A 14,496-nucleotide genomic window follows, 5' to 3' on the forward strand; every position below is an offset into this window, starting at 1 on the left:
ATAAGGACTGTGCACAAAATAATGTTTTTTTTCGGAAATAAATACGATTTGTACAAATGAATTATCATTTTTGATGGATTTTTTTTTACCTTATTTACAGTTTTGACCCGTTGTATATGTCTACTTTTTTTCCTCAGTTATTAGTTACTATCTGTAATATTTCATTGAATGGAAAGATGAGCAAAGTAGCAGTAAATTGTTCAAAATAAGATGGTTAAAAGCTGTGTAAAAAGCAGGTATCTTATACGGTGTGTGTGTTTTGTCTGTCTTTATCCATTTTCCTCCATTGTTTAGGTTGTGAATGGAAACAGAGCTGCGGCTATTTAAAGCTGCTGAGGTTACATCCGCTGAAGCCACCGACTGAGCATCTGAGGTTAAACAGTGTTTACTGAAGTCCCACTGTTTCTGTCTTCACATTCTGTCTGTGTGATAATAAATACCCCAGAGAAGCTACAGTAATTCCCCATCAGATCCTGATGTGACAGGAAGCCGGGAGCTGTTTTGGTGGAAGTGAGTCCAGCTTCTTTCTGCTGAGTTTGGTCCTGGTTGCTGCATGTGTGTAAATCATTCCACTGTGTTCATACACAGCAGCAAAAACACGAAGCTCTTGTGAAGCCGACGACTTCAAGACCTCGTCGCCGATGAGACAATGGAGCGCCCGGCGGCTGAGGAAGATGAGGACATGGCTTATTGTTCGGACACGACTGAGAGGCTGCTTCCCTTGAAGCTCCGCAAGATTGTTTTCACCAAACCGACTTGTTTGGGGCTCTAAAGTTCAAAGCTGCAGCGTAAAGAAGCGAAAAAAAGAACCACGAGAGGATGTGGGGAATAATGGCTGCTTCCTCTGTGTATTATTGTCTGCTAAGTCGGTTAGTCCTTGTCCTACTCTGTCAGAGAATTTCCTTTCCTGATATTCTGTCCTCTGGTAGTAGTCGCAACCTTCTCTTATGTGCGAATCAATAACAGACGAGGAGTCAGTTTGCTTAACCTCCAGCTGGCAGTGAGTAATAACACTAATTGTGGAAGAAAAGAGAATCATGCTGGAAGAAAGGATAACAGATGACGAGAGGCTATCTGACACACAAGAAGATGGAAAAACTGAAAACTGTCATCCAAAACATCTGGAAAGTCGGGTCAACATCCTGCCTTCAAAACATCTAGAAGGATTCTTTTATTTGTGCGGTTTTAATGTGAAATTTTCAAACCGCTGTGTATTGTTAGCCTCATCTGTCAACAATTACGTAATTAAATGTAAGCCATAATAACAGACATTTAACAGATGATTTAAAAAAGGCTAAGAATATTGCGTTATAGAGCTATAATGAACATTTCTGACAAAATATTCTCAGCTCATACATTCATTTGTTCACTGTTTTGCTACACGGATTTCAAAGATCATTTTCTGAACACATCTACATGTCAATCATTCAGGTGCACTACCGGTCAAAAGTTTAGAACGCCACAATTTTTTTTAAGTGAAATTCAAGTATTTCAAGTCCAATTAAAAGCTTGAAATGGTCCAAAGGTAAGTGGTGAACTGTCAGAGGTTAAAAAACAAGGTAAGGTTACCCAAAACTGAAAATATGGCGACAATCCCACGCTGGCACAGCGGTAATGTTTCACATCAACCAGCAACAGATTGGTTTGCCAGAGCAGAAGAGAGAAGCTGCCGTAGCCACAGACAGAGGAGAGTATTTAGGAGAACAGTGGAGACTATGGGAAGCTTCCAAGAAAGGTTTTTGATGCTCCAGATTAGGGCTGGGCGATATGGCCAAAAAATAGAACCTTGATTTTTTAGTCATCTTGGACGATTACGATTTTAATTGTTGTTTCTTTGCGGTCTGTTAGCTATGGCTAGTGCTAGCCATGCCGCACTCCCGTAGCTGCAGCACTCTTCCCATTCTTTAGGATGCCTCTGCTGGAGGTGCTGAAAGAGGTTAGTTGTGCTGCTACTCTTCGTTTTCACAGTACTTTTGCAAACCTTGCACATGACTGTAGTTTGCTCTGTGTCAGTCTTGTCAAAGCCGAACCACTTCCATATAATCGATGTAACATGAGGCCCTTTTCTCGCCACCAACTCTTCGTCTGCTGTTCTGTCCGCCATGACGGGGGTGTGAGTGTTTTGGTGGAAGGAGATGAGAGGCGGAAGCAAACTCCAGTGTACAAGTCGTGAAAGGCAGAAGAAGAATCTGCATTGTTATATATTTAAGCTCACCTCGATTTTATGATTTGGCAAATTTTCAAATCGTCAGGTTTTAAAAAGGCGAATGAATCGAATTAATTCGATTTATCGCCCAGCCCTACTCCAGATAAAAAAAAGAAACTCAGCCTTTTAGAAAAGATCACAGGCTAAAACAGAAAGCGATCAAACAGCAAATCATCTGTCATAACCCTGCATCAGCTGTGTTTGTGTCATTACTCTCAGTGCCAGAAGGGGGAGACAAAAGCTCCACGCCGCAAGTTTAACGTCAAATACTTACAATGTTCATGACAGCCAGGACGTAGCTTTCCACAGCTTTGCTCCCGTGATGGTCGACCATTTTGGGGTCGGCCACCACCAGCGTTTCCACCCACTTCTCTTTGCTGATGGAGCGTTGGCGGATCCTCCTCCTCCTCCTCTGCTGCCGGAGCTCCCATCGCTCTCGCTGCCGCTCGACGTCTTCTAAACTTCGATGGGAGTCTGGAGACGCGAGAACAGAAATAGAGCCTTAAGACTCTAAACTCACTGAGGCACAGTGTGTGTCAACAAACCACAACTAAAAAAGACGTAAATGTGGTGCAAACATTCCATCTACAGCTGTGTCACCTGCTCGTGGCCACGCTGCTATTCCAATTGCTCTTCCAACGACAAATAAACCTGAATCTATTTGTTTGCTTATATTTTTTTTAATTACACACATTGTCTGTCACAACAACAGCAATCTCTTGGAACAATCTGCCTGAAAATCAAAGCACCATACTTTTTTTTTTGCAAATTATAGTGGCTATTACTTGATTTCAGCATGATATGTCTATTAATGTGATGAATTTTCTTGATTTCTGTAGCGTTTTTTTCATTGGATTAAACAAAAACAAGCTTAAACTGGTATTTGCTGCACAAACACACACATTTCTCACATTTTTAAACAAATATCTTTAGAGTTTCACTTGAGAAACGAAGAACAGATCTCTCTCAATGGCAATAACAAGGCTTTGACTGTCAAACTTGGACCAGTGATAATGTGATGACGCTACTCTGCTGCAACCACCTGAGTGAACTTAACTGACTTTAGACATTCAATACAAATTACACTGTGAGTGGTTAGCTTGGAGAAAAGCTAAAGCACAGTTTCTATTCTTCGGCTCATCGAAAAAGGCTCAATCTTCCACGTTTCACAGTCTGATAGATCGTCAAAAAGTTCATCCATGGAGGGTTGGTGACTGAAAGCAGAGCGTGAACATTCAGACCCAATGAGGCCGGCTGCAGATCGAACCACATAATTACGAGGAAAATCATTAAAGCAGAGACGCAGCAGCAAAATATCCTTTGGAGATCAATGACAATTACTAGATACAGCTCAGTTCACAGTCTGTTCCTGACAAAAAGTATTAATACAGAGGGAGACGGACAGCGAGGAAAGCATTCAAAACCCAAAGAATAAGACAGCTACGGTTACATTTATGAAAGAACAGAAGCACAGAGAGTCCAAATTCAACCTACATGGATGTGATGGAAGAAAGTCCACAATAGGGCTGGACCCGAATATCCGAATATTCGGTCGCTACGGCGGTAGTGCCCCCCCGTCGGACATTACCGGGCGGAACGAATATTCGGCGTCACCGTCTTCCCTCCGCCTTCGGCCCACATCGGCTCATCCCGCCATGTTCGGCTCATCTCGACTCTGACGTCACGCTTCACTTCGTTGCATAAACACAAGACAAGACGCTGAAGACCTCCGCTGTTTGGGAATTCTTCAGTTTAACTGAAGACACAACGAAGGCAAAATTTGGACCCGGGAGACCAGACGAACGGATCCGAATATTCGGGCCGTCTCCGCCACAAGCCCCCCGACTAGTCGGACGTTACGCTGCGGAACGAATATTTGGATATTCGTCTTTAATAGGCCCGAATATTCAGAGGCTAGAAACCACTATTCGGGCCAGCCCTAGTCCACAAGCAGAACTCCAAACAGAACACACTAAGAGGACAGCACAGCTTGTTTCTTCTATAGAGGTTTAGGTGAAAACTGTATTGAGGAATCCTGAATGCAAACTTAAAGAGCAGTTTCAGTAAAACTAGTCTCAAAAAGCCAGACTTATCTGAACAGTACCAGAGAATGGTCTGACTACACCCGTTAACAAAAATGCTTTATCTTGTTTGGTTGGACAGTCATAGTCTGGGATCGTTTTATTACTGTGATGTGAGTCAAACTGTGTTAACTAACTGAATAATGAAGTGTATAAAGGAATGCTGGATGCTAACCTAAAGAAATCGCCAGTTTTCGAACTTGAACCTCACATACTGTCCCAGGCAAACTTGCATTTTTGGAACATGTTTGGAAATTTGGACTTTTTCCATAACCTGTGGGCAAACATCTCCTGTCCCGGTTGTAAAGCCACACAAAGAACATGTTTACTTCAGTGTTTACCCTCCAAGTAAGCGCTGTAAACACTGTCTTTGTGTAGCTTTACAATGATCCAACAAAACAACCGAGCAGACCTGCTTCAATGCACAATTCAAACCTTTGTCAAAACTTGTCGCTTTCAACACAGATTGCTGCTCAGAGGTTCTTGTGGTTGTTGTTTCCCGCAGTAAAGGGGAAAACGGTAACATGGAGACAGTGGAAAGGAAAGTCACGGCCCATGACAGGCTTTTATCCACAGACTACCTCCGGTGAGTCACAACAATCCAAAACATGAACAGAGTGTGTTTTCTTCTGACTGCCCTCCCAGACTTAAATCACACATAACATCTATAGGATGCCATGGAGGCAGAAACAACAACTCAACTGGAGCTCACATGAAGAGGAACTGAAAGCTTTGTTGGCTGAAACTTTCTCCAGTTATTAAAGAAAGCAGTGAACTCTGTGTTCAGACCTTGTCAAGCTGTTCTGCTCACTAAAGAATAATAAACTGAAAAGTCAAACACTGCAGCTGTGAAGCCACTCGTGTGTTTCCTAATACATTTTTTTTCACTTCACTTTAAACTGTTTACTTCTTGTTTTACCATTCAAAACACAACTCAGACTTGTTTTGTTGAATATTTTGCTAGAGAAGTGTGTCCTTGTGCTGTCATTTTCAAAAATAAATGCCAAGAGCTTTGCCTTTTTGTAAATGCCAAAAAAAAAAAATCACAGCTCAAGTGTAGTTTTTATCTCTCCAGATAGAAACAAAAAGTGAGTCTGATCGACCATTTAAAAAGAGCTACAACTACCACGTAGTCACACACCAGTAGAACTGATGCCAGAAAAAGGTTTGTTTTTGTGTAGCTTCCTAATGATATACACTGTCTGCACAATTACTAGGCAAGTGATTATTTTGACCTTATCATCGTTTTCATGCATATTTTCTAACTACAAGCTATATACACCCCCTGTCAAAAGTTTTAGGACACTTTCACGTTCAAATAAAGTAGAACCTGTCCTACAACTTTTGGGTGAATGCAGACTCATGAGAGAGACGAGGAATTTTAACAAGTCATCGTCTTCTTTCTTATCACTCAGCGTCTTATTTTCGGGCAGTGGATAAATCTACTTGTGTGTCAGCTGACTGCACAGTTTCACCAAACAAATAAGAAGCTTTTCAGAATGTAAATGAAGAAGAGCGACTTACTTTGATTTCCACAAGTACCGTTGCGAGCTTGTTTCCCTGAGATGGGCTGCACGACTGGACTCCAGGGGGGAGGAGAGGCGTGGCGTTTGTAGACGGCGTGAGCCTGTGGAGCCGAGGTGTCGACGCTCTGCTTCTCCAGAGGCTGAATGAAGAACTCCTCGTCAGACAGCTTGAAGAGCCCCGTCTGCAGAAACAAAAGGATGAAGGTCACTTTTTCTTCGTCTCGTTAAACATTTAATCGTCTCTTTCAGTCAGACACAAATGATTTAATGTTTTGACACCGTTAGGATGCTGCTATGAGGCGACACATCAGGATAAAGCAGCAAAACGTAGTAAATTTATACATTTTCTTTTTGAAAGATAAATAATCTGGAACTATTTTGATCACCAGTGAAAATTTTAAGAATTTAGAATGGTAAAATGGAGCGCTCGCTGCTCGCTGGAGGTGAGGATTTTCCACTTTTACTCGCCGTAAATATGTCAGCTTGTGCTCCAGGATATTGTGATTGAAGCTGCTCTTTTTTAATGTCTTATCGTTTGCATTTCGCTGCACATAAATGAGCAATGTGACAAACACAACTCTGGAACTGAAATAAAATTAAACTTGATAAGATTTTCAGCATTAACAGGTTCTTTTTAATTAGTGATACAGAATTGTATTTTTTGCACATCAAGTTCCAGTTAAATATGTTTCCATGAGACTGCAGTGTGAAGAATATAATCACATTGTGCAAGTTCTGATTATTTTCAAGGCTGATTGATTTGTCAGTTTTTCTCTCGATAAACCGGTATTTTGTTGTGTCAATGAAATGTCAGAAAACGGTGCAGAATTGATTCGTGTTTCCAAAAGCCCAAAGACACTCAGTTTACTGTCCTAAAGGAGGCAAAAAACCTGAAAATATTCACATTTAAGAAGCTGCAATGAAGAGAATTTTCACTTATTATTCTGAACAAATCACTCAAACCGAGTAATTATCAGAAAAGGTGGCGTTTAATTTAATAGTTGACGGCTAAATGTTAAATCGCTGCAGCTCTTCCTGCACAGTTTGAAGCAAAGACAAACAGATTAGTGTTGAATCCATAGACTGTATATAAAGATGGACGTAGCATCTGGCTCCAGAATTGAAGCCAACCCGGAAGTGTCAAAAACTTGCAATATCACGCCGTCCGCTAGGGTTGGCTCCAAAAAGCTTTTTTCTCCATAGACCCCAGTTCATTTTTGGAAAAAATAAAATTTGATAGACTGATGTTCTACAGCTCAGGATTTTTTTCCCGTTAGTTTTCATGGTCAAAATGAGAGATCAGGTGGCCGATCTTAAAATAAATCAATACTGAATTTTAAATAAATCGTTAAAGTTGGCGGAGCCAGGGGGCGTGGCTATACTTGATAGACAGCAACAGAAGCCTCTGTGGTAAAATGTGGGCGGGATAAGAGAGTCCTCAGCCAATCCTGCCCCTAGTTTCTCTCCGGTCCAGTCTGTTTGATGACGCTTTTACGTCACTGGCTCCAAAAAAATCCAAAACGGCGACCAGGAAGTAGCAAAATCCGGGCTTCATTTTCAAAAAAAAAAATTAAACAATCCGGGCTTCATTTTCTCGGCGTTGAAACCAACGGGTGACGTCACGGTTAGTTCACGCCTGGTTGGATCGCTGCAGGCAGGGTTGAGTCCTCATTACTTCAGGAAGCTAAATGTTTGTTGGCATTAATGTAGAAAGTTTTATTTAGGCCTTTTTGTGTTTTTTAGGTAGATTTACATTCAGATAAACAAAAAGCTTTTCCATTCCGCAGCTGTCTTAGCAAAGAAACTTGAAATCTATTGTCCAGAGAGAAACTGAAAATGATACAAAAACTTTCCATTTTTTTGTTTCGAATAAGGGCTGCACAGTGGAGTAGCGGTTAGCACTTTCGCCTTGCAGCAAGAAGATCCCAGTGAGCCTGCAGTGAAGCAGCAGAAACAGGCCAGTGTCTCAGGTTTACCATGCAGGGCAACAGAGGGAAAGATCAAATGTCTGCTCAGTTACTGCACCCTAAATCATGCAGGCACCGTGCCAAAACCAGATTCCAGTAGCTGTAGCAGCACCCCTCCTCCTCCATCCCTGCCTTTATTTAATTCTTGTCCACCTTCTGCTCTGGTTCACTTTCCTTCAGCTGTTACAGAGTCTGAAGCTCAGACAGGATGGCTGAAGAAAGAGTTCCTCCCATCTGACAGGACCAAAGATCGATCGTGTTTAAAGAGCGGATGTTGCTGCGTCTGACATGAAGGATGTGTGTCAAAAAACAGACAGACTTCTGCTGATGTTTACAACTGACAAAGCCAAACTTTTAGGTAGCGCTTCTTTGTCTTTGCCTTTTCCTGAATCCAGCTGATTCAGTGCGTTCAGCCGGGTCCTTAACCAGATAAATGCTTGCAAATAAACCAAAAGTTTTGCCTCAAGCACAAAATATGGGGTCAGAAAGCAGGGCGAATAACTAATAAAGAACCTTAAAATATGAACTGAGTTAGAAAATAACAAGTACATAATATCTCATATTTAGCCTCCAGCAGAGTGTGTAGAAACAGACAACAGGCCTCTTAGATAATAAAGAACCTTAAAATGGAAGCTGAGCTGGACAATGACCCGCAGGATCGAATATTCAGCACCTCGTCATTTTATTTGGCATGTTTTGGATTCTTTTGTCGTTTGTCGTCGTAAATAAAACCACAGTTGAGTGAAAAACTGCATGAGCAGCAAGCGGATGAATGCAGCGAACCACCGAGGAATAAAATCAGCTGAACGAAGGAGATTTTTCTGTGTGCTCGTGTGGCATTTGGATTTCTGCACAATTTCACAATATCTGCAAAACCACATGCTTCAGCAATCTGACAATAGCTCTGACATAAAAACACAACAAAAGATGCAGATAAAACCCTATCATCACATCTCACAGCTACACATACATGAGTGTGATGTAGATCCAGTGTTTAAAGCGCATTAGAACAAAACTTTGCTCTCCGTTCTGTCCTCTCTGCTCTGTAAATAACATCAGGCTTGTTTATGTGTGCTGTGAATCTTTGCAAATGTCACGTCGTCTCTGCACCGCCGACAACAACATTTATTTTACCGGTGACACTGCATTTAGCTCTGAGATCATTGTATTTTTAGTGGGACCCACAGTTTGCATGAATCTGGCACCTCACCCTCTTTTCTAGGAATAAAGTCACATTTGCAGGCAGGAGGAAACAAAATATGGTTTATTTTTAAGGCGAAAGCTTCGACAGAGACGCTCACTTTCACTCTGTGGTTCAGGAATGTGAACACAGTAATAAAACCCTCCGGCTGACACTGAATGGAAACTTATTACTGCATGTTATTTTATTAACACTAAACCGTATCTGCAAGAAAAAGGTATTTTCTATTACACCAAAGGTGGCCAACATGCGGCCCACAGGCCCAAACCGGCCCACCAGAGGCTCCAATCTGGCCCGTGGGACGCTCTGTTGTTTTGTGTGTCGTTTCTGTCGTGGGTTTTTTTTTGGTCATTTTTTGTCTCATTTGTGTCATTTTATAATCTTGTTTTTGACCATTTTTTGTCGAGTTTAACTTTGTCTAATTTTTTTGTCTATTTTTTGATTAGTTTCGTTTCGTTTGTCTAATTTGTTGTCATTATGCGTCTCATTTTTGTCATTTTGTGTCTCATTTTGGTTATATTTTGTCTTGTTTTTTGTCATTTGTTGTCTTATTTTTGTCATTTGTCTCACGTTTTTGTTGTTTTGCGTTTCCTTTTTGTCTCACTTGTGTTGTTTATTTTGTGATATTGTGTTTTGCGTGTCGTTTTTGTCATTTTTTGTCTCATTTGTATCATATTTTGTCTTGTTTTTGACCATTTTTGTTGCTGTGTAACTTCTTTGTCAAATTTTTTGTCTACTTTTTGTTTTGTTTCATGTTGTTTGTCTAATTGTTTTGTCATTTTGCATCTCATTTGTCATATTTTGTCTCAGTTTTGTTGTTTTTGTCAGACTTTTGTCATATTGACTATAATATAAAACCCTCTGTGGTTCAGTTCCAGGTGACTAAATGTTGTGTTCCTTTGTAGACACTCTGTGGTCTGGAAGTTGTAATGTGGAAATGATAAACTGAGGATGAATGTGGATGAAACTGAACTTATTTTTCTTCATAAATTTCAAGTTGTTCACGATGTTTTGTAAAAAGACAAATCCTTAAATGTGATCATTTTCAGAATGTACTTTTTGCACTAAAACAAAGGAAACATTTGGAGTTGTGGTTATTTGCAGGTTATTATGTTGTGAGATCAGACTGGGCTGAATGTGGAACCTGAACTAAGATGACTTTGACAGCCCTGTATAACAGAAAATGTTATGCAACTGAGATCAACATGCTCTGTCTGGTCGGTGCAAGAAAGAATAACAACAGCAGCTGCAGTTTAACCAAATAAACCTGCACATGCACGCCTGAAAGCAAAAAGAGCCGCTGAGCATCCAAACAGGGTTCTGGACATTCATTCTCTGCTGCATAAAAACTGATTCTTGCTGTTCGCCATCGCTGAGGACACTTGAAATGTACTGACGATAATTACAGGTTGTTGAACATCAGGTAGTTCGCGCTTATTAAAATGAAGCAGTTTTGGCTTTGTTATAGCGGTATGCAAATTAGGAGAAAAGCACAACGATGCAAAACTATAACAAATAAAACACTAATTTGGTCATCAGGGGTTTATAATTTCGGTTTGTAGGTGGCTAATTACGAGAAATGCTCACAGCTAGATGGAAAAACTAATCAGTGTTTATCAATCCTCAGCTCCTCACGGTGAGGCCGAATGATGAGGTTGTGTGTCTGTGAAGCGGCAGCGAATCGCACATCGTGTCTGATAAGGAGACACGCAAACAACAGATGCTTCCATACACACTCTGATGTCAGGAGCGTCGATGCTGAAAAACTTTTTTTAAAGCAAGTAACTGTACGTTGACGCCATACACACGGGACACACCGAACAACAACATCTGGATCTGTACACTGAATTTAAGGTTGTAAATCTGCACTATGAAGCAGGATTTGTGATTAGTGAGGCGACTTCTGGTTTAACTCTGAGTTTTTATGGCTAGAATGGTGTTTCACCGGTTATGGAAGAAGCGTCTCCCTTTAAACAAATTGTTTCCTAAAGGTTATTTGGGTCTGTATATAACTGCTGTTGCTGTTTTCAGGCTTAAAACCAACATGGCCGCCTATAACCAAACACCACATGGTGTTTTAGAGAAAGATTCTTCTAAATATTATATATATATATATATATATATATATATATATATATATATATATATAATTGAGTAAACTTAAAATGTGAAGTTATTTCTCGAGATATTGTAGTAAACCTGTTGACTACTTTATATTAAATAAGTCAGAAAGCCTTGGAGTCTGAAATGATGCAGGGAACAACTGATTAAATTGTGGTGTGTTTCTGAGTCCCATCAATTCCTGCCATCCGCTACATATTTAGGTCACGTGATCCGGTATCAGTACACATGCAGAACACACGCCTGTGCTCAGGTCATTTTGTTTGTGTGTACATCTATATTAAATGGTGCCGTGATGTTTGATCATCCATAAAAATGCTGCATTTCTGACATAAGGGGGAATGAGCAGCCTTGGAGGAGGACTGCGCTCTCTGAGTGCTTTTCTTGTTTGTAGCATTTTCAAAGAATTTAAATTGGTAAAGGCCTCCTTATTTCTGGTATCATGACTGATGTAGTTTTGATCAAAAATACTAATCTGCGGGAAAAAACATGAGTGCTTTTAACTACATTTGAGCAATCTGAACAGATTAACAGAAACCTGTCAAATAATGTTAAACGTGTGCCGGATAAATCTGATTATTCTTCCACATACATGTTTAATAGGGTCTCCATTTATAGGAAACTAAACTGCTGGGCAAAGACCCTAAAAGGCTGAGTAATGGTGCTGTGGTCATAGTGGATGGATGGAACATAAAAGCAGAAAGCTTAAGATGATTTACTCGACATTAACCTTCATTTTTATACTCCAAGTAGAAAACATTACTCTGACTTTTTCCAACACTTATTCTTTGTGTGCGTTTTTACGCATGAAGCGGCAAACAGTTCAAGAAGAGCTGCTTGAAAATTAATTTAACACTCAACATGATCTTTAAGTACACAGACAGAGCTCTTTACGGTGCGCTCTCACGCTCAAGTGCTGCTTCAGAAGATGAAAGTAGGAATCGTCTTACATCACTCTGGAGAAGCAGAAGACGTGAGAATATAAGTACTTCTTGTTCTGGCTCCATAATAGCCACCTTTATTTCTTTTTGTTTGTTAAAATTTGTTCAGAGGGACTTTATTCGTTTTGTTGTGATGGTTTGACACTGTCCGGTTTATTTTGGTGTGACACCGGAAGTGATGCTGCCGACCACTTCCTGTCTAACGGCAGACAACGGCGAAGCTTCTTTTGTACCTGTCACTGTGTTTTAAGCCAGCACAGTCTGTAAGTTACTGGAATGATATGTTCTGCAAGCGTAAGCTTAGTACTAACTGCTAGGAGTGGTATAAGATGTTTCATGCCCGTAATTTATCCAAAATAATATGTTTTACAAGACGTTAGCATAGACGCTAATTAGCCGTTCGCTAGCGCTAGCCTGTTAGCCCATTAGCCTTTTTTTAGATGTACTCTGTTGTGTATAGTAGTCAGCAGACTTTATGATTTATTCTTTACATATCAGCTTATACACAATATTCTGTTTCTTGTTTACAGTTTTACCATTCACTCGTTCATCAAAAATCCATGCCATGCATCCAGCAAATAAATCAGCGACAAAAGAAACAACTGTGTGTTTTTTCTGAGGTGATGGTTATCTGCCTGCCCAGCAAAGTGCGAGGGCAGGACACTTCTGTTGTAATAGAAGAAAATGTCTTGAAGCGAGATAGTTGATAGAGATAGCTGCTTGTTGTGAAAACGCTGATTTTAAGGATAAAGCAGATGGAGATCGGTGCTGCTGTTTGATGGCACACACTGAAACACCTGCTTTAACGTCAGCCTGCAGCTCCACACAGGAACTACTGTCAAAGAAATACTTTCCAAGAACAGAAAAATCTGGGACATGTCGACAACAATACAAGAAATCTGCACCCGTCTCACTTTTCATCTGCCAAGAGCATGTATTACTCCTCCATCACAAAGTCCTATCAGCTCTAAAATGTCTAACATCAGCATCACATCTGCCAGAAGTTTACATCATTTCTGCTGCATGTTGGAAGAAAAAAATGGATTTGAAGCCAAAGTGCTGACGTTCCCTTTCTGGGGGTTGAAAATAATATCTTGGTTTTTTTTTATGTCACGGCTAAACATGGTCTTTGGGGAGAATCAGGAGGTTTGAGCAGCAGCTGGCAGTCTGAGCTCTGGCAGCAGAACAAGAGACAGAGTCAACAAACTTGGAGCTTACAAGTCATCGCCAGACTTTGGCCTGTTGGCACAGAGCGAGGACCACACCAGCATCCAAACACACCGAGGAGGAAATCTGCGAGTGTGTTTACGTGCTGTTTAATGTGCAGCAGCTGACCGGTAAAAGCAGCGCACTTTCTCCAAGGTGAATGTTCGTTTTAAGGCCTAATTAACACGATAAGGTGCAGAAAAAAAACACAAAGATTCTTTTAAGCAAGTGAGATAAGAACGAGACGGGGCAGGAAATATAACGTTTAAGTGATTTGACTGGCTGAGAGGACATTAGTTCTCTCTTCTCTTCATTGACGTATTCCAAAAAATGCCTGCAAAGGTACAAGGGACCATCAGAATACAAATACTGAACACATATGCGGTCAGTTAGGCCATTTTTTCCAGCTGGAATTCAAGAGTAATTGAGTAACATTGGTGAAAAGTGTAAATTTTATTACTCTGAAATGTCCCATAAATTAAGAACTATGTCAAGAAAAAGCCATCGAAGAGTCTTTCAGGGACAAACAGAAGATTGGTTGTAAGTGTCCACATCAGTCATCTGACCTCAATCCAGCTGATCATGTGTGTCACTCTGTGTAAACCGGACAAAAGGAGGAAAAAAACAAGCAAAGAGTGAAGCTGACTGCTTTTAGATCTGGCTGAGCAGCACCAATGTGGAAACCATGTGTCTGCTGATGTGTGCAGCTTTGAAGCCTTCAGAACGTCTGCAATGGATTAGCAATTAGTTATGAAATAAAATGCTGTTTCAGCTTCTCTTTGTGTGTCAGATTGCTTTTAGTATGTTCTAAAACTGAGACTAGAGTGTGGATTTGTGCTTAAGTAGTAGATTGCACAGTAATTACTAGACATAGATGGACAACATCTATATTCATCCACTTAGGGAAACTCAAGGCATCTCGATGCGTTTAAGGAGGGATGGTGAGGCTGAGGGAGGATGCATTTACAAAAAATAAGGAAACGACGCAGGCAAGAACGTGCAATTAAGATGCAAACCGTGCTGGTCGAAGAATAAAGGTTCAAAAATTGCTGGTATTTTCAAAAAAAAGGTGCATAATATCTGGTATTTACCATAGATATTATAAAGTCTATGTACAGTACACCTCTGGTTCTATCTGTCCCATCACCTCTGAAAGCTGCTGCACTAACTGATTCTCAAGAAACCTGGTTCAGACTCCAACAACTTCAATAACCTTCATCCCATTTCCAACTTGCAATTCCTGCACA

The 14,496-nt window shown here is 40.6% G+C and overlaps 1 protein-coding gene across 1 annotated transcript in view; it reads right to left on the reverse strand.

The window, feature by feature from the left end:
• The window catches only part of LOC110956566 (A disintegrin and metalloproteinase with thrombospondin motifs 7), a 147,151-nt gene that overhangs the window by 121,610 nt on the left and 11,045 nt on the right, over positions 1-14,496 (reverse strand). The window contains exons 3-4 of the mRNA XM_051936592.1: positions 5,812-5,995; positions 2,481-2,680 (exon numbers count right to left, since the gene is read on the reverse strand). Coding sequence (XP_051792552.1) covers positions 2,481-2,680; positions 5,812-5,995 — 384 coding nt within the window. The remainder of the gene's footprint in view (positions 1-2,480; positions 2,681-5,811; positions 5,996-14,496) is intronic.

This window comes from Acanthochromis polyacanthus, chromosome 2 (assembly GCF_021347895.1).
Source record: "Acanthochromis polyacanthus isolate Apoly-LR-REF ecotype Palm Island chromosome 2, KAUST_Apoly_ChrSc, whole genome shotgun sequence".
Classification (NCBI taxonomy): Eukaryota; Metazoa; Chordata; class Actinopteri; family Pomacentridae; genus Acanthochromis; species Acanthochromis polyacanthus.